Genomic DNA, 27142 nt, shown 5'->3' on the forward strand with positions numbered 1-27142 from the left:
CCTAAAAAAAAAAAAAAACCCAGCCTGATCTGCATCAATCAAAATCATGTTTGTACAGTATTACCGTGTTTGAATGTAAGTTAGATGAGTGAAAGGGAATCACTTTCAATGTTTGGATTACAAAAATACTGCTTGCATTCCTTCATTGGATTTTTTTTTTTTTCTTCTGCGAGCATCCGTTGCGTCACAGAAGCTTCGGATTGACGACAAAAAAATAAAATAAAAAATTATATAATACAAAAAAAATTATAATACACTCCTCTGACATATCGTGTTTATTTTATATAAATACGAATGGATAACTCAGTGGAAACAATGGTTAGTCTTAGATGCTTATTCAGTCCGTTACAATGGAGAAACATTTACTAGCTACTCAAATTAATCAAAAGTATATGCAAATGTCGTATGCAGGAACGCATGAGATTTGAGAATATGATTTACGAAATCACACCACAAAAGATGAAATGGAACTGACATTATCTGTCGTGACATTGATCACTCCAAAACTATCGCAATACTTGAATCCTTTATTTGCCTGCTGTATCAAAAAGTTGTTGTGTATAATAATGCTCATAATCTTCGCGTTCAGGTGGAATATTGAACGCGAATGCCGATGAGATCTGCACGTCGCTGAGGTCATGTCTTCCGTTCGTTATGCTAGCTTGTGCTAGCCGTTTATGATTTGGGGTGTTTTGCTGTTAAAGAGATAGTTCACCCAATACGATGGCAAAAAATAGGCTCTATATATATTTTTAAATATTCTTTGAAGCTATTTAAATGCTGCTGTTGTTTTCTGATCCGAGTTTCTCCCGTGTAAACGTTACTTACTTATACAGCAGACGTCTACAATGGTAGCCTACTCTTGAAGAAGCGTCAGTTTCTGGTCTCCACTTTTCTTACCCGGCATTGTCACATCACTGGAATAAAACATTGTTAATGCAGTTCTGGCTAAATAATCCTCATTCTGCGAAATTCTTTTGCATTATTTACACGCAGCTTCTTGGAGTCATTACGCAAAAAGGGTAGCATTCGCTACTCATTCCCTTACGATAACTGAATTTCGACAGCGTCAAATGCACATGCGCTGAAGTTTCCCCCCAAAAAACTTGCGTTACCAACTTGAAACAAACGTTAAACGCCATCACACACTCCACTGGCCTTTTATGAAAAATGTCCTCTATAAGTTTTGGATCGTGTTATTAATTTCCATTCAACACTGTTCTGTTCAGTCAGAATGCAAGTGTGGAGAGCGTAAATAATTTTATCACATTGGGAATATATTTAAAATATGTTAATTCTCTTAAAGTGCCAAAATAAAAACCCTGGTATATTGTTATATCTTGGTTATCGGCATATTTAATTGTCGCACTGTAATTTCTTACTACTGTTTTTTTTCTTTTTCTGTATGAAACAATTTTTTTAAACGAAAGTGGTAACTAGGGGATTTATACTGATTAATTTAACATTGAAAAATGTTATTTTATTTGTTTTAATATTTTTCTTGGACCATTTATTCACTCTTTTCCTTGATTTTGATCTGATCAGAAGGAGTGACAGGTATTATCTTGATTGTTATTGAACTATTTCAATTATTTCAGTTGAATTGGTGAATTGAAACATGTTGTCATGTCATGTTTTTCCATTTAATAAAAACTGTGCAAAGAAACCAACAGCGATGTGTTCTTAATTCAACAAATGCCTTTATTTTTTTTCTTCATCCTTCTCCTTAAGAATCAAGTTTATGTACCTCTGATTTGTAAAGTTAAATCAAGTTCGGAGAACCCCCAAAAAAAAAAAAAAAAAAAAATGTAATCAGTGCATGTCGAAGCGTATCAGCTTCCATAAATAACAGCAAATTTGTACCACACTGTTTCCTAATAAATAGTGAAAACAGAACTGGACTTCGGATGTCAAAACGACAGGTGGAATTAGGATACAAGAACGAAATGGGAGTTCTAAACACCTTAAGAACCAAGGACTTAATAATATTACTCTTTTGAGGAAAAACTTTAGGATAAAAGAATCTGCAAAACATGAAATGCCAAACGGTTTCCAAACGTCACAATGTAATACTCACTCCGAAGAGAATCAGCAGTTTGAGTTGAGACTTGCGTGACAAAGACTGAGAATCAATCTTGAGAGTCTACAGACTTCAACTCAAACCGCAACAATTTTGGCCCACTTTGTAGTAGCTGCCAGTGAAGAACAACAACATGAGGAGGGGATTCTGGAAACAGTTGATGCAAGAAGTGCACAGTTCATGACGGAAATTAAACAACCGTAACACACCGAGATGCACTTGTGCGCATTATTAAATGAACTCCGTTTGAATGATTATGGATTGTAGTTGTAAGGAAACAGAACTTGAGGCAACATCGAGACCAGGAAGACTTGAAAGGCAGATGGAGATGTAGTGGATGAAACACTTGGCATTGAAATTAATGTACATTCTCAAAAAAAGTAATCAATCAATCAATCAAACAAACTAGGTGTGATATAAAGAAAGCAAACACACTCTTGGCTCCTCGTACTGCAGGTGCTTGAAGAGGTTAATGCTGTTTGACCCGAGGAGCCGTGACTCTACGCAGGAAACCGTACAGAAATCCAAAATTCTACAGGAAAACAAAAATTAAAATGGTTTTGTTATTGCAGTATGTTGTATTGTAATGACAAATATGAATATATATAAATATATATGGTTACTATGGTAATGACATATATAAATATGGTCATTACAGAAATGAAAAATATGTAAATATGACATGGTCACTACGATAATGACAAATATGTATAAATATATGGTCATTACGGTAATGACAGTTATATATAAATATATGTTATGTGGTTATTATGGAAATTACAAATATGCATAAACATAGTATATATATATATTTTTTTTTACTATTTGCCAAGGAAACATCTTTTCATTTCAGGTTAGTTTAACGATGTACTGATTTTTTATTTATTTTTTTTATAATAAAAATGAGAAAAACAATAAAATTACTAAGACAGAAAATGAAGAAAATATTAATAATATTAATAATCAAAATATTAATAAAAACTATAGTTGTATCTCAAACATACTAAAATAACACTGATATTTAACAAATATATATTTATAGCATAACAGTAATGAGAACATGTTGTGAAAATGTGCTTAATTGTCTTAAAAACATGTTATACATATAAAATATTAAAAATAAAACTGGCTAAAAAAATATATTTTGCTTGGGATGAAATTGTGAATTCATGTGAAGAACAAACACACAAAATAATTACAAATATAGATTTCACCACATTAATGAGAACGTGTTGTGATATGTATTATTCATATAATATAATGTATAATAATTATATATATATATATATATATATATATATATATATATATATATTATAAATATATATATATATATATATATATATATATATATATATAATTATTATACATTATATTATATGAATAATACATATCACAACACGTTCTCATTAATGTGGTGAAATCTATATTTGTAATTATTTTGTGTATCATGTTATTATCATGTTCTTCTGAAGTGTTTTTTTCTTGAATTGCTAATGCAACTTTTACACACAGACTGAACAAAATGAAGCATTGCTTGGTGATTGGTTGAGCTAAACTGGTATTATCTAATTGTGTAGTTAAATTTAACAGCTGACAGATATTCAACATAATTCATGTGTGAGACAGTCTAACAGAAGGACGGACAAAACCAGTCAAATATCAACTGAGTTCTGCTCATATTTTATAACCATTTTCTAAACTAAACTGTGATAATGTGAGAAATGTTGAAGGTGTCTGAATACATAAAATATGACATGTTTTGCTTTTGTTTTTGGGGTGAAAAGTGACCTGGACAATATATGATGCATGCGAAGAATACAAAAATCAAATAAAAATGTGTGCACTAAATTTCTAGAATATTAAGTCTTACCAGGACGGCCAAATACAGCACTCCAAGATAAGCTGCGATACAGCCAGCGAGCAGCAGGTCAAAGATCGCTGGTTTTACCCTGGTTTGTATCAAACGCAACAACATTATTCAAACGGCAGTTTTAATATAGGGTTAAGGCCATTTTTAATCCAGGGTTAAGCAACATTTCACACTTGTAAAGCTGAACTGGGGATCAGTTATTAAGGATATTCACCTCATAAACGTGATCATTAAAAATGTCAACTCATCTTTAAACCTGCTTTCAATTCATTACCAACCCAGGTTTAATTATGAAACCCGTAATAATATAAAGTCATTGTTGTTTCACAACTGTTTGGTAATATCAAAATGAGTCATTTTGAGGTGAACTATCCCTTTAAAAGTTTGAAAAGAATGCAAAAAATATTGTATTTAAATAAACATCAAATCATTGCCAGTCTCACCTATAAGCATTCATGGTCTGCTTAAGTTGATCATAAAAGACAAATTCAGGGTCCCTGTTGAGAAATGAAAACAAAAACCCGTTAACCTCTGAATATTCATTTGAAACGAGCACTGAAAGAGCGAGCGCTTCACCTCTTGTCGGCCCTGACCAGATGCCTCTTGACGTCCTTCAGGTAGCGGTTCATGTAATACTCCAGTGTGTTAACAATGCTACTGTCTTTATCCAGGAGCTGTGCGGCTCGTGGCTGCGCCGTCAGCCAGTCCACCAGTGACACCAGCTGATCCTCCTGCACCTGCTGTCGGGAATACAGGAGCGCACTTAAATAAAGAACAACGCGTTCACAGCGACAAATCTTCACTGAAAGCAAACATGCAGAGAAATATGCCTTGAAGAGGACCTGTTGTGTCTTGATTTTGTTTTCAGGCTCTACTAGAATAAGTTTTTCCTGCTTGAATGTTGATTATTTTCCCCATATTCTCCAGTGTTGCAGCTCGTCTCTTCCCAGTCTGTCAGTAACGCTCTGTCTCTATGAAGCCCCTCCTTCTGAAAAGCACACTGTGCTCTGATTGGTAGGCTTGAGCAGTGTGTTGTGATTGGTCGAGTGCTTCGAGTGTGTTTGGGAAATGAAACCGCCAGTTTCAACACACTACTAACTATCTCAACCAGGCCCCGCCTCTTTATTCTGCATATTAATTATCTAAATGAGGAATATTGTGACGTGTTCGTTCCCGAAAGAAACTCGAGACTACAATGGAGGCGTTTCAGGGAGTTCAGAAACACTGACACTGATATAGAGATGAACTCAAACAGCAACATTACACACTAAAGAAAGATGGACAGACAGCAGATTTTGGCCTGTAACATGTCATCCGTCCATCTTCTACTCACCATCTGTTCGGTGAAGATCTCCAGGTCTCCGCTGGCACCCTGGGGGAAATATGACAATTATCACACTAATAAAAGCCACATTTTGAGTTTCATGATGCCAGATGGTAGGGCTGAGTGTTTAATGGAGATGAAACCAAAAGCAATTTAAATAAATTATTGTGTGAAAAACTGTTTCACAGTTGCACTGTAAAATAAAATAACTTTTCTTTATTATTAGTAGCAGTAAAAAAAAAAAAAATAATAATTCTTAAATGCAAGATTTCTTTATTTGTCAAATCTTACAATAGTAATATTTCTCATTTTGTGTAATATTGTTATTTATTAATAAAAATAATGACAAAATATCTAATAAATGTAATATATAATATAAATGTAATGTATAATATTTCATTATACTTAATGAAATCATTAAAAAAATAATACCCTTTTAAAAAAACAAAAAACATAAATCGCAATCTTTATAAAAAAACATTTAAAAAACTAATATTTCTTATTTTAATTATAATAAAATATATCTAATAAATGTAATAAATATAAATTATATACAGTATATTTAATTATATAAATGTATACTGTTTAAAAGCACATACATTATAAATCACAATATTTATCACAAAAAAAAAATTTAATTAGTTAAATCGTAATTAAATAATAAAATTGTAATTAGTATTTTTTGTGCAGCAGAAAGCGGTTTAAAAAAAAAAAAAAGAAAAAAAAATCCCACAAAGTTTATACAAAAAAAAACACACATTAAAACCGCAATTAGGTTTCCTTTATGCATCATTACATTTAATTACTATACATTTAAAACTGTCATCAAATTAATGTACACATTAATATCTGCAAAGAAAAAGACAAATGCCACATTACTTTCTCCGTCAGGTTGTATATCACTCTCGCCAGCGTTTCTGCGATGACTTTAGTGTTGCGAGTGAGTTTCGTCAGGTCCACGTGAGGCCTACGAGAACATGGAAAAATACAACAAAGACGACATCATCAATGGCAGCAACCAATCAGCAGCGAGGGAGGGAACTAACGGTGGGGCGAAAGAGAGAGAGCACCAATCATCACCCACCCAGCGGTGGCCTCTCCCGACACTGACCGCATGTCCATGATGGAGTGGCGCTCGGGGCTGCGGTGGCTCTCCAGGCGGGACAGGGTGAAGGCGGGCAGGCGGCGGATGCCGAAACGCTCATGTTCCCACGCTAGGGTGTCGTCCGCCAGGTTGATCTTCTTGTGGACCATTGAGAACTTCAGCTCGGGGTGCTGATGGGCCGCCACCTGATAATGAGAGATGATGATGACCCGCCAATGCCGTTTGACATCACAAGGACTTTTCTATTTTAGAGCTGCCCTAGTAGTCGTTCATTTAAAGGTGCAGTGTGTAATATGTGTAATATTGCGAACTGCACCCAACAGAAGTTACGGTGGCCGATAGGAAGTGATGTCGTCGTCTGAGACAGCAGAGAGTAGACAGTTAAGCAATGAGGTTTCTTTACAAATACAAATTAAGAAATTAGGTTTACTTAATTATTCAGTAAAATGATATGTAGACATTTCAAGCTTTCTACAGATATATTCCTCATGTCTGTGAGGCAGGCACATGCAGAGTTTCGATTTCGGTTCATTTATGTGATGCGCTCAAGTTCTCTGAGACGTTATTTTACAAAAGCACAACGTTTTGTTGTTATTGTGAGTTTAAAAAATTAATAAAAGTAGACCCTTATGACCAAAAAATTACAGTATTTTAAGTTAAACTCGAGTGATGTACCGGCGCCTGTATGTCACGCAGTAAGCGGCTCTCCACACAAACACTTGAATATGTGCTAATAATAGCGCACATTTGTCTAGGTTAGCATTAGAGCGAGCGGACTTCATGTTTCAAGTGATTAGCCATATTTGAGGTTGATAAATGATAGGCCGATAACGATCTGTCCGTTGCAGATTTCGCCACTTCCTGTGGAGTTTTTTTTCTGCGACTAATAAAATCTTAGTTTTTATAAACGGTTAGTGGACTATTAGGGGGCAGCCCTATTCCGTATATATATATATATATATATATATAGATCTCAATAGCGAGCGGATAGTCTTACGGTCTCCAGCTCTTTGAGCAGGGTGTGCTGTGGGCTTCCCTCTTTCGGTGGCTTGGACACATGGAGGTGAAGGTTGTCGCTGTTACCCAGAGTGTCCAGACACAAAACAAACGCCACGTTGTCCTGGAGAAGACTGGAATCTGAAAGACAAGGACGAGGTCAAAGCTTTAGTGTACGTACATGCTCACTTTTCTCTTCAATTACTGTTTTAAACAGCTTGTGTTTTGCTGATTGTTATCATTATTGTTGCTATTATTACAAAATGAATGCTATTAAAAGTAAGAACTATTACTATTGTAATATTTGACAAAAAAATATGAGTATTTAAGACAAACAATATTATAATATTTGATATAGAAATTTAGGAGCGCAATGAAAATATATCTAAGATTTGTTTTTTCTTAAAAATATATATTTTTAAATGTATAAAAATGTAAAACTGAAGTATTGTAATATTTGACAAAATACTTTTTTAAAAACTTTAGTGGCACAATAAAAATTAATCAAATACTTTCCTTAATAAAGGGAAACTAGAAGACATTTAAAAGGACAATTATTTCATTGCTGCGTATTATCATTGTTAATATTATTATTACAAAACAATATTAAACTAAGTAAGAAATATTACTATTGTAATATTTGACTAAAACTTATTGAGTATTGACTTTCAAAACTTTCAAAACTAAAACTTTCAAAGTATTGAAAATTTATCAAATACTGAAATAATTTAATTAGAGTTTCAAATATTTCTACAAAGTATATACACGGACTTAAAGGCCAATAAATATATATTATAATAAATTACAATTATAAATTTTTATAAATGAATAAAAAATATATGCGAATATTACATAAAGTATATATTTATATGCATTTTAATATATGAAAATATGTTGTACTGTGCAAACCAAATACCATATTTTATATAATTTACTATTAATATTAATTAATAATAAAACATATCAAATTATCAATATTAATTATAATACAGCACTTCATTTAAACTAAATTAGCTGTGCACATTAATAAACGGTCAATAAACATCTATTTTTAATGGCAAATGCGAGTGAATGTCCCGCCCGGTGTGGTTCGTGAGGTCACGTTCGCACCTGTGTGATCCAGATTGTCCTCCAGCCAGCGTTTAGTGCCTTGGTAGTTAAACTTCCCGCCTCCCGACAAGAAAAACAGCAGGTTGTATCTATAAAAAGTTGATTTTTGTAAAGCATGCAGACAGAAATCTGTTTGAAGCATCTGTTTTACTAAACGAAGCGCAAGTGTTACCCTGCATGCGTCCTCTTGTAGGAGTAGAGTCTGGAAAACAGTCTCGCGAGCTCCAGCAACACAGCCACTCCGCTACCGTTCGAGTCCGCGCCGTACGACAGCCACTGAAACAACACACACACTCAATCAAGCTTTGAAATTAACCCCCGCCAAATGCGGATAAAATCAACTGTGGCGGGTAACGCTGTCAAATCACGAGCCAATTTGCCGTGTTACTTATGTTTATTCACTTTGCTGGGGAAGTTTGTGTAAATCTTCGCAGATTTAGCGCAAATACTCAACTCGTGAATCATCATGATATATTAAATACAGCGTATTTCGCAGAATCTGCTCATATCTGGCTTACTTGAACATGACTGTCACTACACAACAAATAACGGCGCTCTTGTTCACTTGCATTGAAGCAATAGTGAAGATTAAAAAGCATTTGGTTAACAGAAAAGACATTGTTATTTTCCAACATCCTACATTTTTTTTAATGTTCTTTTGTGCTGTATTGATCTGTCCATCTAAAACACAATTTTGGTGAAAAGGATGATGATGAAAGAGGGAGGAGATGCTGGATGACAGGATTTAGTTTGAATAAGAAATGAATGTATGAAATCCAAATTTTATAATGTATGTATATATATATATATATATATATATATATATATATATATATATATATATATATATATATATGTGTGTGTGTGTGTGTGTGTGTGTGTAAGCTGTGACGTATTTAATCTGGTTAATTTCTTTCATTTCTGGCTCGTAGAAGTTCTGAATGGCCAGTAACTTAAACATTTAGTAGCCAAATTCTGTGTTTCAAACCCTGCACTCAATATCGCCACAATAGAGAGTGTGTGTGACGTCACCGTTGGCCGGAGTGACTGCGGTTACACACACTTAGTGGCAGAAACACTGAGCGACAGCATCTGTTTTCAGCGTGAATGCCCAGAAAAACACACAAAACGCATCTAAAACACGGAAAGAGCTTTGAGATTCTACCGAAAGCTTCAGAATAGAAGCAAATGAATTGCTGCAATTCATAGAAACAACTGAATCCAGGCAGCGAAAGGTGGATTTGCAGTTTTGTTTTGTGTCAATATGCTGAATTTAGGGGTAAAATCATACTCTGTATTGTATTTTTCTATATTGCACTGACAACTCATCAATTAAATATTTTCCATTGAATATTCTGCATAATTGGATGTTTTTAAATAAACACTGACAAAAAAACTATACAAGTTTTAAGGCTGGACGATATGATGATATATATAGCATAGTAGGGCTGTAATCAACCAAAGAAAATCTTGGTCGACTGAAATCCTGAAATTTTCGACTAAAAATCGACAAAGAATTAGGTTAGAAAAAAAAAAAACCTTAAATGAATTAGATGTGCACTGTGCGCAGTACTTGGTAGCCTTGCTGTCCGCCTAAATTAATTATAAATAAACATAAAAAACTAGTAGGCTATTTGCAGTATATTAAATCGTTTTTGACCTAATTATTTTGCACTGAAATGAGTCACACAAGTCTGTCGGCTCTGACAGCGTTGCATCACGTGCACCTGCGCAATATCAGAGCTTATGATTCCCGAAAATAGTACTATGTTGTCAACTAGTGATATCATCACAAGAACTTTTGAGGAATATACAACATAATTTAGACAATTGTTTTTGTCGTATGTATTATTAATAACTGACAGACACTATCATTTCTGCAGCTCGCATGAACATAGGAGCTCAGCTTCGCGGCTGAGACACGAATAGACTATTAACTTAAAGCTTTTACTCTTAAACACAAAAGGCACGTCCACTTTAATAAAAAAAGAATATTTATTAAACAAACCAGATCAGGAGCAGAAACGAAATAAATGTGCATAACTGAAAAATAAAGCATAGGCTCAAAACGAATACTAACAGTGAGCACAGCGCAAATTTGCATTCGACTTTTTTCCCGTTTTCTATTTAAAAAAAATGCTGCCACACTGCCGATATCTTTGTTGCCATGTTAGAAGAGGACTGACTATGAATTAAACGCTCTCACAATTAAATAAATAATATTCAGCAAACCTTCTAGTAGCCTACTCTCTTCAATCTGTCTCTCTTCTCCAGTGGGTTGGGCTAATCCAAAAGAAGTGAAAGCAAGGGGGTGTTCTGAAGACAGACTGTTACCTGTGAAACAGGGGTGCTCTGAAAACACCCCCATTAGCAATTAGTGCTTTCCACCTGATGAAATGAATGCGGCAAAACTGATGAAATGAACGCGGCAAACAAATCGACCAATCAGAATTTTGGTCGAGCCAGAACGTAGGAGATTACAGCCCTATAGCATTGATAAAAGTGATCACTCGGAATTAGACCTACTCATATTGTATTGATATAAAGTGTTGCATGTCAATATACATGATCACTGGATGTTTGGTAAGTTGTAAGAAACACTATATCGAGTCCAACCTTTAGTTTAAACTGATAATTGCTTGTTTTACTGGCGTGTTCACAGTTTCCCCTGTTAAATCCAGTCACCCAGCAGCTCTTCTGCCACTCAGTCCGGCTGGGGAAAGTGACGTCAGTGCATTCCCTCTATACCTCATCACTCGATGAAAGAGAGCGACGCGAGGTCCTTACCGGAGCAACTCCGAAAGAGTCGTAGTGAGCGACCAGGACGATAGTGGGCAGATCCTCTCCCGCACCTGTGAGACGCCCCTGAGAACATAAGAGAGAGAGTATATGATGGACATCACGCTGGAGAATCAGGCTTTGCTATTTGTGAGGGAGTAAAAAAAGTCAACTAGTTAAGACTCAAAGCCATATGTGACCCTGGGCCATATGTCACATGTCGCACGGGTATATCTGTGGCAATAGCCAACAATACATTCTATGGGTCAAAATTATCGATTTTTCTTTTACGCCCAAAATCATTAGGATATTAAGTAAAGATTGTATTGTGATCCATGAAGTTTTTGTAAATTTCTTATCTTAAATGTTTCAAAAATTTATTTTTGTGAGTGGATGAACTTTCAACTTTAAAGATGATTTTCTCAATATTTAGATTTTTTTGCACCCTCAGATTCCAGATTTTCAAATAGTTGTATCTCGGCCAAATATTGTCCTCATGTTCTATCCAAAGCTTATTTATTCAGCTTTCAGATGATGTATAAATCAAAAAATTATAAAAAAATAGAATTACCCATAAGACTGGTTTTGTGGTCCAGGGTCACATATTGCTTATTGTTGTTGTGCGTTTTAGGTGTTTTTGTTTTAGTTCTTTAACTGAGATTCATTCACCAGACAGAATTTCCTTGTACTATTATGTATAATGACAATAAAGTCCCATGGGAGTTCATACTGAGTGACATTTCTGCCATTTCTCACTTTAAAAGTCGACAGCTGCGCAACACAAGGTCAATTTTACAGTTGTAGTTTTTATTTACAAAATATCATTCTCCAAAGATCACCCAACAGCGCCAGCGCTTTCATCAACACAACACGCATGCGTCGTGGACGTGCGTTGGAGATTCATATTTTGTAAATAAAGTGGTAAATTATGTTTTTTGCCACATAATTGCTTGAATTTTTTACACAAATTTGTCTTTAGAAGACTTTGTCATAGTCCAGAAATTGAAGAACTACTTTTATTATGGTTTTCAACTTTCACTAGATGATAAAGCAGCTTGAAATGTTCTTCAAAACATCATTTTGGTTCCGAGAACAAGGGAAGTCATACAGGTTTGGTGGGACATCAGGGGGAGTAACTGGGATTATGGGTAAACTGGTGTTTTCTGGAATCAGTTACACTCACCTCTAGACTGGTAATGGCCCAATCACTGACAGCTTTGCTCTGAGCTCCACTGGTCACCATCTGAAAACCATTAGCGGTCGCTGTGTGCAGCAGCACTGGGCAAAAACAAACACATTAACTATAAAACCCTTATATAAACATACACACACGGTGTGATTAATATAAAAATATGATTATAAAATAAAGTATATGTATGCATTAATACCACATATTTTATATAAATAATTTATTATACATAAAATGTAATATATATACACCTTATGATATATATTATAAAAAATATAAACAATCTATGTCATTCATATAATATGTCTAAAAATATCTCAAATCATTTATATATACACACACACACACAATTATGCTTTAACATATTATATAATTTATAGACAATTCAAAAAAATAAACTATATATATATGAAATATTAAAATACTATATAAAAATAACATGTATTGTAATATATATTTGTCTGATATGTAACAAATAAAAATGATAAATTAACATTTTATATATATTAATATTAATATAAAATATTGTATAAAAAAGACATTTTAATCTAATAAGATAATATATCTAATTATTAAAATATTTCGTATAATAAAGCATTTCATATAAACTACAGTTTATCGTACAGAACGTTCATAATGCATATTTTCGGGTACCTTCAGCCGCTGATGAAGACCCCTGTGAGGAAGAGGAGATCTGTGTCTGTGTGTAGATGGACAGCAGCTCCTCGTCCTCCAGGGCGAAGTACACGGGCACGATGGTCTCGGTGGCCAACAGCTCCGGCTCCAGCTCCATGAACTGCTGCAGGGGACGAAAACAGACCCATAATCAGCCTCCAGGAGGAACATTCCACACGACACGCGCCTCTGAACGGGTCCTCAGTAGGGCTGGGACAATATATCGATGCATCGAGATTCCTGGATCGATTCCAATTTTTTCCGAATGCATCGCGAACCGATTCTAATCTTAGTTTTTAACAGCAGATGGCGCTCTATGCTAGTTTTTAACAGCACGCTCAAATGCTAACGAAGAAGAGCGCTCGTGCGTTCAGCTGAGTCTGAGGGGCTGTTTACACGATACCGTTTTCAACCAAAAACGTAACACTTTTTATGCGTTTTGGCTGTTCGCTTGCATGACAACGGCGTTTTGTGTGCCTGAAAACGCAAAGTTTTGAAAACGGGTTTCAAAGTGCAAGTTTTTGAAAACGGTCTCCGTGTAAACGGCAAAAACGTGAATCTGTGAAGACGATGATGTCATGCACATGCATATTACATGTTCAGTCTATTCTGTTTCATCGCCACCTAACGGCCCGGCAGAAAAATACAGCGTTTTCAGTCGTTTTCGAGGATCCGCGTGAATGGGGATCGTTTTGACAATGGTGTCGTCCGTACGCGGAAAACTCAGAGGAAAAACTTCTCCGCTTTAAAGGGGTCATATAATGGTACATGCACTTTTACAAGTTGATTGTACTGAAATGTGTGTTGGCAGTGCCTGTACACAACCATCAAATAATGATAAAAATCCATCCAGTGGTCTTTTTTTAATCTTCTTATATGTTTTCCCCTGTCTCAAATCGAGCCGTCTCACCGTGTGACATCACACAGTCGGACGCCCCTCCCACGATTGTTGATTGACAGCAGCGTTTCAACACAGACCCGCTCTCGCTCGTGAGCGAGCTGTCATCATAGTACGCCATTGTTGATACGCTGGAGCACTGTCTATGAGCAGAATGGCGTCAGAGATTGTGGTGTTCTGTTCCTGGGTGTAATAACGAACAAAATCCGAACCGCTGAAGACGCAGTGGCTGAGTTTTGTTTTCGAAGGGAATATTCCCCACGATCAACGTCAATGCTTTCATGTTTGTGCGAATAATTTCACACACCAGAGACTGCTTTACAAACGAGGGTCAGTAAAGCTGGTTTTGCTAAGAAGCTGCTCCTGAAAAAAGGATCGGTACCAACTATTCGTGTTCCTGCTGCACCTCCAGAAGAAGAAGTGAGTGTAACGTTTTATTAACCTTTATATTAATCTTTGCAAATCGCTTGCACGCTTCACGATGAATGCGGCTGTTTACACTCAGGGTACATTACGGCATGTTTTCTATGTACAACGTTCTCAATATAATTCATAATCCCAAGTATATAATGAACAACGCGTTATGGTTATTGTGTTAGAAACGGTGTCCGCACAGAACAGAGGGGCGGGGCGAGCAAAGCTCATTATCATTTAAAGACACATGCACTGAAACAGCGTGCTGAAAACAGAGTTGTTTTTGACCAGGTAAAATTTGTGTTTTCTTACAATACTAATGAGAATTTTTAATTAAAGTATATTACAAACTTTTCATTTAGACCCTAAAGAATCATATTAGCTTGTACAAAAATGGCATTATATGACCCTTTTAAGCATATCGTTGTCGTGTAAACATACCCTAAGAATGTGCTCGCACCTCAGAATGCTTTTATGACACGAGATTAATGTAAACAGCCCACTGCAAACACCCTTGTAATTCGCTTCAACCTTTTCGAACTTTATGAATGATTATTTTATAGAAGGTTCAAGTGGTGTGTGTAAGACATTAGAAGCCAGCAGATTGCGTCTGTGTCTAGAGCATGCAGTTCCATCCGCTGTTAAACACTAAACTCAGAATCGATTCGAGAGAGAATCGTGATAAATTTTAAAATCGATCTAGAATCATTTCTCGATTCACGATGCATCGATATATTGTCCCAGCCCTAGTCGTTTGACAGCGTTACCTGCACTATGTCCTGGGGCATAGTGGACATGTTCTGGGGGAGTATGATGACCACGGCTCCCGCAGATTGCCGGAGGGCTTTCTGGTATTTCTCGAAAGAGAAATCGGCAAGCCGCATCATCACGCATCGACGGCTGAGCACCTCGGCCTCCACCGAGCGAGCCTCTGTGTTTAAAATGGCATTACGGGAACCTGCGAACCAATTTCGAATTATTAATGCATGTGCCACATATTGAAAAAAAACCTACCTATGTCATATTGCATTTCAATCATAATACTGAGTAATGTTAATTAACTACATGTACTTATAAAGTTACGATTAGGTTTAGGGTCAGTTACTTGTAATTATGTAGATTTACTCTTATTTCTATAGCAAGAACATGTAGTAACGTGTAACTATGTCACCTTAAAATAAATTGTTACCAAATGTGTCTCTTCCTCCACTAAAATATATATAATAAATATCTGAGAAGTCCATAAACACGTGTGAAACCAGTTTTGATTCATGAATTCTCATGAAGATGAGACGTTTGATAAACAGAGCTGCCACATCCTAACGCTTCAATGAAGGGTTATTGTCTTCAACTAAGACTAAAGCTATTGCTTATTTAAAAATAAGAAAATCTATAATAGTATTAAATAATACTAAAATGGCACAAAAAAAAAAAAAAAAAAACCTTAACACATTAACAGCTATGAGGGAGTCACTATGGTAATACCATGGTATTTCTTGAAGTATCTTGCAAGGTTATATTTGTTAACTAAAAAATTAACTACATTTAACTGAACTGAAATATGCACTAAATTTACTAACTAGCAAAAGATAAAAACAAACTGAAATGAAGCTGAAATAAAAACAAACTTTAGTAAAAAGGACAAATGCACATATCAAAACTATTAAAACTAAAATACTAAAACTAAATTTTAAAACGTAAAACTATAATAGTATATAAATAACAGTGCTGCGTCAATGTGAGAGTAACGCGGTAAATACCGCGGTATTTAATATAGTACGACATGTAAATCTGAAAGTCCATTATTAAACCATTGATTAGTTCAAACCGACAACCATTCAGTTACGAGTCCTGGAGAACGTTTTGAACCAAGAAACACTTCAACCAAGGTAATACCATGGTACCAGTCTGGGGTGTTGTTGTTAACTGAAAGGTTGTAGGTTTAAACCCCAGCAGGCGTTGGTTAATAAACCACTACGCCACCACATGTCCCAAATACAAAGCGAGAGGTGTTAATAAAGCATTATATGGCCATATAAAGCGTGTTGTGTCGGTGTATTACCGTAGGTTTGTCCCTGCAGGTCGTACTGCTGCATGCGGTACACACTGAACTCATGCGCCGCTTCCGCGCGCAGCGGACACACCAGCACCAGAAACAGCACCAAACTCAGCGGGAACGACCACTTCAGCATGTTCTCCAACACCTCGCTGGCCTCCTCGAACATGCTGGAGCCGGTTCGGGAGATTCCGATAGAGAGAAACGGAGAAAAAGACTGAATGAATGATTGACGGCGATCGCTCGAGCTGTCAGGCGCCGCGGTGGTGAGAGTTTCAGGCAGGCGAGATCACCGGACACCTACACATCTGCCCAACTGTAATGAGACTGACGTTTTATTGATATAGTACGTTTACCTTTTTTTACATGACAAATTGCGTTGAATACTGCTAGTTAAGCATTTTATATTTTAGAAAATAATTAAAATGTATGAAATATTGTTAATGTGCATCTTTTTGGTGTTGGGGTCCATCAGGAATATTCAAGGACTACCTCGTCTGACCTTTTCCCCCAGATTGATTTATTTATTGATTTATTTGTTGATTTATTTATTGATTTATTTATTTATCAAAACACTCAAAATCAGTTACATTTGGGGTGTGCTGTACAATTTTTCATATAAACAATAAATTACAGTAGACTATACAAAAAAAAGTTATATTTTTTAATAAAATTTCTGTCATGGCTAGATTAAATAAATTAATGTTTATAAAATACAAGAAATTCTGTATATTTGTTTGTTTCCTCACAGAGTAATCAATGAGTCATGAGTCATTTTTCCTATAAATTATTTTCAAAAATAAAAAAGTCACATTAAATAATGAAGTGCTCTTGATGACCACTAGAGGAGTCTTCCCGTTTCCCACAATCATTGTGGCATTTTATAACTGGTGAAATTAGTCAAAGATTAACATTCACAGTTAGTCTCATATAGAAATTATTTAACTGTGATTTTACTGAAAGATCAAGTTTGAGTTCAGCTCATAAACTCAGTTATTAGAGATTATTAAATAAAATAATATAACATAAAATAAATATGAAGCTCAAATACCCAACAGCATTAGTTTGAGTGTGACATTACTCTTATGTGAAGTAAAAGTTTGTCTATTTTTTGCTTAGTTATTGGTCCATATACATTTATTTTAATCTATTTATCTTTTCATTTATCATCTTTTGTTTGTGTTTACTGCTGCAGAATATTATTCACTTCCGTTAAATGAATAAAAGTATTTGATATCTTAAAATGATTGAGAATATTGAGAAATCTGAGAAATTATTGAGAAATCTGAGATTATTTATTTTCATTAACTATTCAGATGTTGGCCTCTCAGGAAGTGTAACTTTTAAAATATATATATATAATCACAATAAACACTCAGAGAATGACTTTACAAACCGTTTATTGACTGATCTGATCTCAGTTTGATGTGTTTATTCCTCAGACTCTGTCCACTGTTGTGGTCCTACTGAAGCTGTGATCCGATTGGTCCTCTCTGCTCTGGTGGGCGTGGCTACTGTCATTATTCTTATGACATCAGATCCAGAAGAGCTGAACAGGATTCGCTCCATCAGTGCTGGATGACCTCAGTTTGAGATTGAAGGTTGTTTAAATCTCAACATTAAGATGTTTGATGTTCATCTCTCATATTCTTCTATTCTATTCTATTCTATTCTATTCTATTCTATTCTATTCTATTCTATTCTATTCTATATAAGCATTTGATATGATTACAGCAGTATTTCCGGTTCCTGACACAGATATTCAACATCCTGGTGTGTTTGTATTAATTGAGCATATTTATTTGAATATTAATCATATGAAGATATCAGAGGACACTTTCATACACACAGTTATAGCAGGCGATCTGTTCCTGCTCCAATAAAACCATTAGAGAAACTCTGAAATCAGTCTGAGAGGAGAAACAATCGAGACATTTGATCAGAAATGAACAACAAACGTCCTGAAGAGAGTTACAGGAGAGAGCAGAGCCAAACACTCACAGGATCTCATGACAAGATCAAACTGTTGCTTTAAGATGTTTTTAACACATTATTGGTCAGTTTATTTCTGTTGAAAGTCACACCAGTGACTTACTGGAATTGTAGGCCTACTGGAGCTCAAAGTGACAAACTGACAATGATCAAAGTGTGAATTAATCAGCTAAGAAAGAGCTAGATGGTCACACCCATTAACACTGAATAAATAGGCAGATATTTTAACTGATTGTGGAGTTTGACTTCACTTTACTACAGAGCAGCTTCACATCAGCACGTCTGTTTATTACTGAACCAGTTTTGAAGAGTTTGTCTTTTCATATTTGTGGACTGAAACTGATGAAGATGTTTCTCCCTGTTTTGCTCTGCTTGTGTTTGTGGCGTCTGGATGGTGAGTTTAAATGTGTTTTTATGACTTCAGTTGTTTCTGTTCTGATGTGATAAATTACTGGTTAAATTAGTCAGAGAGGATCAACATTCACTGTTATTCTCATATAGAAATAATTGAACTGTGATTTTACTGTCAGATCAAGCTTGAATTCAGCTCTAAACTCAGTTATTATGGATTAAATAAAATAATATAAATATGAAGCTCAGATACTCAACAGCATTAGTTTTAGTGTGACATTAAACATTACAGTAAAAGTGTATTTTTTTAGTCATTGTTCCATATATAAATCTATTTCTCTTTTCATTCATCATCTTTTGTCTTTGAACTGCTGCAGAATATTATTAATTTCACATTTACATGATTAAAAGTATTTTAGTGAAGCTTCATCAAACCAACATCAAGTGATTTTAAAGCTTTAATCTGTGAAAAACTCTGTTCTTCAGGAGTGATTGGTCAGCCAGTGTTAGTGTTTGAGGGAGATTCAGTCTCTCTAAACTCTCGTCTTACTGAAATGAAGGATGATGAAGTGATTCAGTGGTGGTTTGGATACAGGTTTGGAGATGAAAACACTTTAATAGCTGAAATCAATGTAACGGCCGACAGAATCACTGTATATGATGATGTTCTTGATGGGAGATTCAGAGACAGACTGAAGCTGGACAAACAAACTGGATCTCTGACCATCACAAACACCAGAACTGAACATGAAGGAGTTTATTATCTACAGATCAACAGTGAGAGAAAGGGTTTCAGGCTCGATGTCATTGGTGAGTTAAATATCAGTTTCACTTGTTTTATATTTTAATCAGCACAAAGATACAATTAATAATTCAATATCCATTTTACTTTTGGTTTTAATGATGATATTCATTTCAAATTTAAATTTCAAACTATTTACTTTTATAAACCATCAAGTGACCGTCTAAATCTGTGACGAACCCTGTGTGTGTGTGTGTGTGTGTGTGTGTGTGTGTGTGTGGTGATTCAGTCCCAGAGTCAGTGATGGAGGGAGATTCAGTCTCTCTAAAGTCTCGTCTTACTGAAATGAAGGATGATGATCTGATTCAGTGGAGGTTTGAACATGGACCTGTAATAGCTGAAATCAATGTAACGGCCGACAGAATCACTGTATATGATGATGTTCTTGATGGGAGATTCAGAGACAGACTGAAGCTGGACAATCAAACTGGATCTCTGACCATCACAAACACCACAACTGAACATGCTGGAGTTTATCATCTACGGATCAACAGTGAGAGAAAGATCAAGGATTTCATTCTCTTTGTCTTTGGTGAGTTCAAAAAAGTTTACACCTATTTTTTAATGAAAAAATTTCAATTAATTCATACAAGATTTTGTTTATTTTATTTTATATTGTTTATTTTTAATGTCAATTTTAAACTATTCGATTATTAAACCACTATAAAGTGATTTAACAGTATTTGTAGTAGCTTTTTCGGTAACACTTTAAAATACGGATCCTTCGTTAATGAATAACTACACAGGAACAAATGAGTAACACAATATTAACAATCTAGTAACTACAGTTAACTAACAAGTAACTCTGATTAACGAATTAGTAAGTAATAGCACACAGATTTAAGTGGTAGTTCACTATTAACTAATCAATAACTACTATTTTTTAATACTTCACAGAGAACTACTGAATTTTTTACAGATTTAAGTGGTAGTTCACTAATAACTAATCAATAACTACTATTTTTCATATTTCATATTTTCATATTCATAGGCTAATTATTGACAGCTTTCCCAAATCATAAGTCTGCTACGCTATTACATATTGATAATTAGTGTACAGTATCTAGCAGTAATGTTAATCTAGTGCTAGTAATTTTTCCTGCATTAGTTATTAAGTTTTGCATGAATTGTGAATTTTTTTCATTATTTCTCTGGGAAGTATTAAAAAATTGTAGTTATTGATTAGTTATTAGTGAACTACCACTTAAATCTGTAAAAAATTCAGTAGTTCTCTGTGAAGTATTAAAAAATAGTAGTTATTGATTAGTTAATAGTGCACTACCACTTAAATCTGTGTGCTATTACTTACTAATTCGTTAATCAGAGTTACTTGTTAGTTAACTGTAGTTACTAGATTGTTAATATTGTGTTACTCATTTGTTCCTGTGTAGTTATTCATTAACGAAGGATCCGTATTTTAAAGTGTTACCGCTTTTTCCAGTCGGATCTTTGTTCTCTATTTGCTACTGTGTGCTGAGCTGGATATAGTTTGACGTGTGCAGTTGTAAAGATGAGGAGTAGAAGTTGATCCAGTCGGTCCAATGACCATTTATTCCAACTGAGAATGTTACAAAAAACTTGAGGTAAATAAAACAAACAATTAAACTAAAGTAGTTTCTTATATGGTAGCAAACAGCTTGTCACGTCATCGAACCAATACAGCACGCACACACACACACACACACACACACACACACACACACACACACACACACACACACACACACACACACACACACACACACACACACACACACACACACACACACACACACACACACACACACACACACACACACACATATACACACACACAGACACAGACACACACTATTCACAAGAAAGAAACATGAAATCAACTCAAAGCTCAATTTTGTTTTTGTTATTTTATATTGTTTATTTTTAATGTAAATTTTAAACTGTTCAAATTTAATAAACCATTATAAAGCTATTTAACAGCATTAATCTTTGCAAACCCTGTTTCTGTTTGTTCTGTGTGTATTTGACAGATGAAGTGAAGTCAGTGTCAGTGAAGGAGGGAGATTCAGTCTCTCTAAACTCTAATCTTACTGAAATAGAGGATAAAGATGTGATTCAGTGGAGGTTTGGAGATGAAAACACTTTAATAGCTGAAATCTATAAACAGGACGACAGATTCACTGTATATGATGATGTTCTTGATGGGAGATTCAGAGACAGACTGAAGCTGGACAATCAAACTGGATCTCTGACCATCACAAACACCACAACTGAACATGCTGGAGATTATAAACTACTGATGTTTACAAGAGGAAGATTGTCATCAAAAGTATTCAGAGTTTCTGTCTATGGTGAGTAGAGATAATTTTCTTCTCCTTCAAATATTCTTATCTACTATTTACATGTTGAATTGTTCAATCACTTAACAGTTTGAGATGACAGACCGTATAAAAACTGGAACCGAATATAAGATTGTTGATTAGATTTGATCATATTTCTGTGTATTCAGAAATATTAGTTGATGTCAGCGCTGATATTAGTGTTTATTGACTGATCTGATCTCAGTTTGATGTGTTTATTCCTCAGACTCTGTCCACTGTTGTGGTCCTACTGAAGCTGTGATCCGATTGGTCCTCTCTGCTCTGGTGGGCGTGGCTACTGTCATTATTGTGGTTTATGAGATCAGATCCAGAAGAGCTGAACGAGATCAAGCACATATTCACACATCAGGTACATGATTGATGATGGCATTTCTCACAAACTGATTTTGCATGTATAATTATCTGTGATATTTATTAATTTATGGCTTTTTATGTTCATCTTTTTCAGGAAGTATTGAAATCTAAAGCAGAACGCTGAACTTTAAAGGTTCTTCAAATTTGATTTTTGTTCTTCTAGTGTTTTTTTCATAATAAATACTGATGATTATTTGAGTTTGTGCTCTCTTGCAGTGTCAGATTTTAACAGTGTCACTTTATAGTTTAAATTTCACTTTATTGTTTATAACTTCTCTCAAGTACAAAAATAATTATAGAGACACAGATCTCACTTTACTACTGCTGTATATTTGTCATATGTATTTTCTTGCCTTTATCAATAAAGTTTCTCACTCTGAGGTTCAAGAGTCTCTCATGATTTATTCAGAGGAATACAAACTTTATGTATATTTTAAATATTTCAGCAGTGTACCATATACAGCTTTATTTCTACTTTTTTAACAGGTGCTTCTTATAGCCTATCTGTAAAAACATTATTTATTTATTTGTTTTTAATATTACCAATTAGTTTGTTTTTATTTCAATATATTCCGGTATAAACAAAATGTACAGCTAAAATATTATTTCAAAAAGTTTTTATATTGTATTAACTCATAAAACTAACTCTGTTACATGTTGTAGTTTCAGATTTACTGCAAGAAAAATATACAATACCGTGTTAAGTTTGTGTTACAGATCACATGCAGAATCACATATATTTTGTTGTTGTTTATTATTACGTCAACGATCTCACGGTACTTGTTTTTAAAATATTTTATGCATTTTAACAACAACAAAACATAATGTACATACAGGAGTACATATAACCATACATGTCAGGAGTAAACAAGGGGGAAAAGGAAGAAAGAAAGAGAAAGAAAGGTATTTTACAGAAAAAACTTGAACCTATTAAAATTCTGTGTAGTTTTCCTTGCTTTTAGGTTTTTACAATTGGATATTGTTTCTAAATATATTTTAATATCAATTTTAAATTGTTCAAAATGTGGCTTTTTCATTCCATTTGACTTTATGAATATAGTAACAGGCAATCATAATAATTAAATCAAATATAAACAAAAGATTTTTATTACCATCAAATGAAAAACATTTTAGTATAACATCAACTTCTTCAAAGTTAACAAGAATTATAGTTTTTCTTTGTAAGTAATAACTGAGTTCTCTCCAAAATACTCGGGTCTCACTGATATCCATTTCCTCCAACAGGGAACGATAAAGTCTTTAAATCTCTAGTGTGATTTGTCTCTGTGGTCTCGTCTGAGGAGGAACTCCTCCATCTAGTGGCTCACCCTGAACTCACATGTTATCAGGAGTTATTTACTCAGTCTCTGTAATGAGATCCAGTGATTGTGTCTGTTACTCAAGAAAGCCACTAGATGGCGCTGTGTTCAGTATTATGTGACGAATACTGTGAAACGAGTAATGAAGAATAAAACCACATGTTGAGAATATATATTTATATATTTTTTATATATATTTTTTTATTCAGTATTAACAATACAATACAACAACATCTGTTTATGCCAGGGTTGATACACAAAATACACCACTAAAACAGGCATACAAGACAAACAATAACCACAAAATAAAATAAAAATAAAAATAAAACGAGACCAAATTACATAAAAGGATGCAAATTAAACATATTTAGAGAGTACAAGATCGGTCTTAATAGCCTTTCTATTTTTAAGACCTCTTACAGTGGTGTGATATTGTTTTAGCTCTGCTAAAAGGTGTTCAAAATTTGGTTTGGACTCTGGCCATTTCTTCTTATGAATATGGAATTTTCCTAAGACTAAAAACAATTGGACAAAAAAAAGAAAAATCCTTATCTATTCCACCATCTTCAAAGTAAATAAACACATCTTTTCCCCTCAATGTCAAAGTTTGTCCAGTTTTACGTCTTATATAGTTTTCAACATCTCTCCAAAATATCTTACTGTATGTACAATCATAAAACAGATGACAAATTGTTTCATCATAATTACCACAAAAGGTACAGGAATATTCAATGTCAATTTTAAATCTCTCTAAAGTTTTCTTTGCTGGGTATATTCTATGTACAATTTTATAAGACACCTCCTTTATTTTATTATTTAAGAGGAACTTGTCCCCAATTAACCACATTCTTTCCCTTTTGATTCCTTCAAACTGAGAAGCCCAAAAGGATCTCGCTGCAGGAAGTGTTTCATTAGATTCCTAATGTATTTGTTTGGGCATTTTTTGGTAGTGATGTCAATGTCGCCAAGGACAATTTCTTGTGTAGTCAAATAATTGCCACTTACAACAGTTGAGTTATATTTTAAAATCTGAATGATATTTCTTGGCACAGCATCAAAAACGATAGCATACTCCTTAGGGGAGACAGGACATTTTGCTTTTGAAAGAAACTCGTCGTATGTTAGTGTTCATGAGTTGTTCAACTAATAGAATGTTGTTATCAACCCATCTTTGGTAATATATAGATTTATTTTTATATTGAATATTCCTGTTGTTCCAAATATAACAGTTCGTGGGAGAAAAATTGTGTTTGTAGACCATTTTCCAGGCTAACAGGGCATGCTTGTGAAAGTTGGCCAACTTCACAGGTAACTTCTCAATTTTAAAATCACATTTCAATAAGAAGTTTAATCCTCCCAGTGAATCAAAAATCTTTTTGGGAAAGGTGTTCCAAATGCTCTCTGCTTCCTTAATTAAATGACTTAACCATCTCACCAAAAAGGAATTACTTAAGGTTTCAAAAGTCAACACTTCAAGACCACCATCTTTCCTTAAATTACATCAAATATCTTTACGTAAATAATGGGATCTATTCCTCCAAATGAAATTAAATAAGATCTTATCAAGTTTTTTATATACACTAGCTGGCATTCCCATGGATAAAGATAGATAGACGGCACGTGATATCCCTTCTGCCTTAGACAATAAAACTCTGCCATTCAGTGACAAGTCCCTCATCAACCATATATTCAATCTTTTCCTTATTTTCTCTACTATGGGGTCAAAATTGAGATTACAACGCCTTTTTTCATTTTTATCAATGATAACCCCCAAGTATGTTATTGTATTTTTAACAGGAATACCACTTATGTCTGATAAGTCACATTCCTTTAGTGACAACAAGGCAGATTTATTTAGATTCATTCTTAAACCCGAGACTTCGGAGAATTTTGTGATAGAATCAATTGCTTTGATAACCTCGTGCTTATTACGGAGAAATAATGCCGTGTAACTGTGAAATTTAAAATTCTGTACCTAATGTCAATATACCTTGGAAATGGGCATTTTTAATATGTCTGGCCATGATTTGTGTAACAAGGAGAAAAAGAAAAGGGCTAAGGGGACATCCTTGTGGTATTCCACGACTGACCTCAAATCTAGGAGTTGTGCCATGAGCAAGTTTAACTGAGCTGTTACATCCTCTGTATAGAGTTTGAATAGCCTTTAAAAACTGTTCTCCAAAACCAAAGCATTTGATCGTTTTTAACATAATGACTAACTGTGTCAAATGCTTTATAAAAATCGACAAATAGGACAAAACTATCATCTACTATGTATTCATTCATTGTAATCAATCATATCCAAAATCAAACGTATATTATTACCTATATTCCGGCCTGGCATAAAGCCTGATTGTTCTTCATCAATTATATCATCTAACCCTGATTTTAATCGTTTAGCAAAAATTAGTGCAAATATTTTAGCATCACTATTCAATAAACTAATTGGTCTCCAATTTTCAATACTTCATTTATCTTTGTTTGGTTTGGGTATCAGTTTAATAAGTCCTTGTCGCATAGTTGGTGGGAGTTCCCCTTTCTTAATGGCTTCTATATAAACTTTAACTAAAAAAGGAGCTAACAATTGGTCAAAAACCTTGTAAAATTCACTTATTAGCCCATCATTTCCTGGCGATTTATTTTCTTTTAGAGAGGCAATACATTTTTGCACTTCTGATAAACAAATCTCTCTGTCACAAACCAATTTAAAGCCATCGTCAATGACATCAATATAATTTTGTTTACTTTTTAGGAAGAGATCCATATTTTTTGCATTTTCGACATCAGTAGAGTACAATCTTTGATAAAAATCAGCAACGTATTTTGATATCTGGATCTTATCATCACAGACAACATCATTGATTTTTTCATTGAATTTACTTAGGGATGATACTTCAAAGTTTCTTTTTTCTAGATTAAAGAAATATTTAGTGCATTTTTCCCCTTTTTCAAGCCATTTCCTCCTAGATCTGACAAAAGCCCCTTTAGCTTTGTCTTCATACATCTTGTCCAATTTAAGTTGTAAAGAAGTTAGTTCTGTAAATTCACATCCAGTTAAATTAACTTTCTCTGATAGCTCTGATTAATCTAGTGATAACTCTGGATTCTTCCTCTCTCTTGTCTTTGGCTATTTTCTTCCCTAGTATTATAGCTAACTTACGAACTTCAAATTTCATCAGCTCCCAGCAGCTTCCAAAGTTGTCATCAAGACTAGCTTTTCTCCAATATTTTCCAATTATCACGGCGGCATCATCCTTAAATTGTTTATTTTGTAATAGCATTTGGTTTAATTTCCAATAATCTCTGTTTGGTCTGTAAACTAAGTATTATTAAATCTATCTTTATATAAATGGCTTGGTGATCTGTGAGAACAGTAGGTTCTATATGAACTGAAACCATCTTGTCATCAATCTCCGAAGAGATCAACCAGAAATCTATACGGGACTGCTGTGACCTATCTTTATTA

General features: G+C 34.4%; 2 protein-coding genes across 4 annotated transcripts; one reads left to right on the top strand and one right to left on the bottom strand.

Annotated features, from left to right (window-relative positions):
• Positions 1 to 1676: 1676 nt before the first annotated feature.
• Positions 1677 to 16812, bottom strand: ncln (nicalin). Of its 2 annotated transcripts, none has more exons than XM_084415570.1 (15): positions 16505 to 16812; positions 15210 to 15400; positions 13110 to 13254; positions 12450 to 12544; positions 11276 to 11353; positions 8661 to 8764; positions 8489 to 8577; positions 7380 to 7519; positions 6389 to 6567; positions 6157 to 6244; positions 5287 to 5325; positions 4530 to 4693; positions 4397 to 4450; positions 3954 to 4032; positions 1677 to 2612 (listed from the first exon to the last, which is right to left on the bottom strand). In XM_084415570.1, the coding sequence occupies exons 1-15, from the start codon at positions 16665 to 16667 to the stop codon at positions 2550 to 2552; spliced, it is 1671 nt and encodes a 556-aa protein (XP_084271696.1). In that variant the 5' UTR covers positions 16668 to 16812; the 3' UTR covers positions 1677 to 2549. The 2 variants fall into 2 exon arrangements, with proteins under 2 accessions (XP_084271696.1, XP_084271695.1); XM_084415569.1 differs by having other exon boundaries at positions 6362 to 6567.
• Positions 16813 to 18695: 1883 nt separating this feature from the next.
• On the top strand, positions 18696 to 22741 carry LOC311296229 (uncharacterized protein). Of its 2 annotated transcripts, none has more exons than XM_084417904.1 (6): positions 18696 to 18884; positions 19328 to 19651; positions 19879 to 20175; positions 21653 to 21973; positions 22209 to 22352; positions 22452 to 22741. In XM_084417904.1, exons 1-6 carry the CDS (start codon positions 18833 to 18835, stop codon positions 22466 to 22468), a joined length of 1155 nt encoding a protein of 384 aa, XP_084274030.1. In that variant the 5' UTR covers positions 18696 to 18832; the 3' UTR covers positions 22469 to 22741. The 2 variants fall into 2 exon arrangements, with proteins under 2 accessions (XP_084274030.1, XP_084274029.1); XM_084417903.1 differs by having other exon boundaries at positions 19873 to 20175; positions 22452 to 22739.
• Positions 22742 to 27142: the final 4401 nt, after the last annotated feature.

This window comes from Rutilus rutilus, assembly GCF_951802725.1.
Source record: "Rutilus rutilus genome assembly, chromosome: 8".
Taxonomy (NCBI): Eukaryota; Metazoa; Chordata; class Actinopteri; order Cypriniformes; family Leuciscidae; genus Rutilus; species Rutilus rutilus.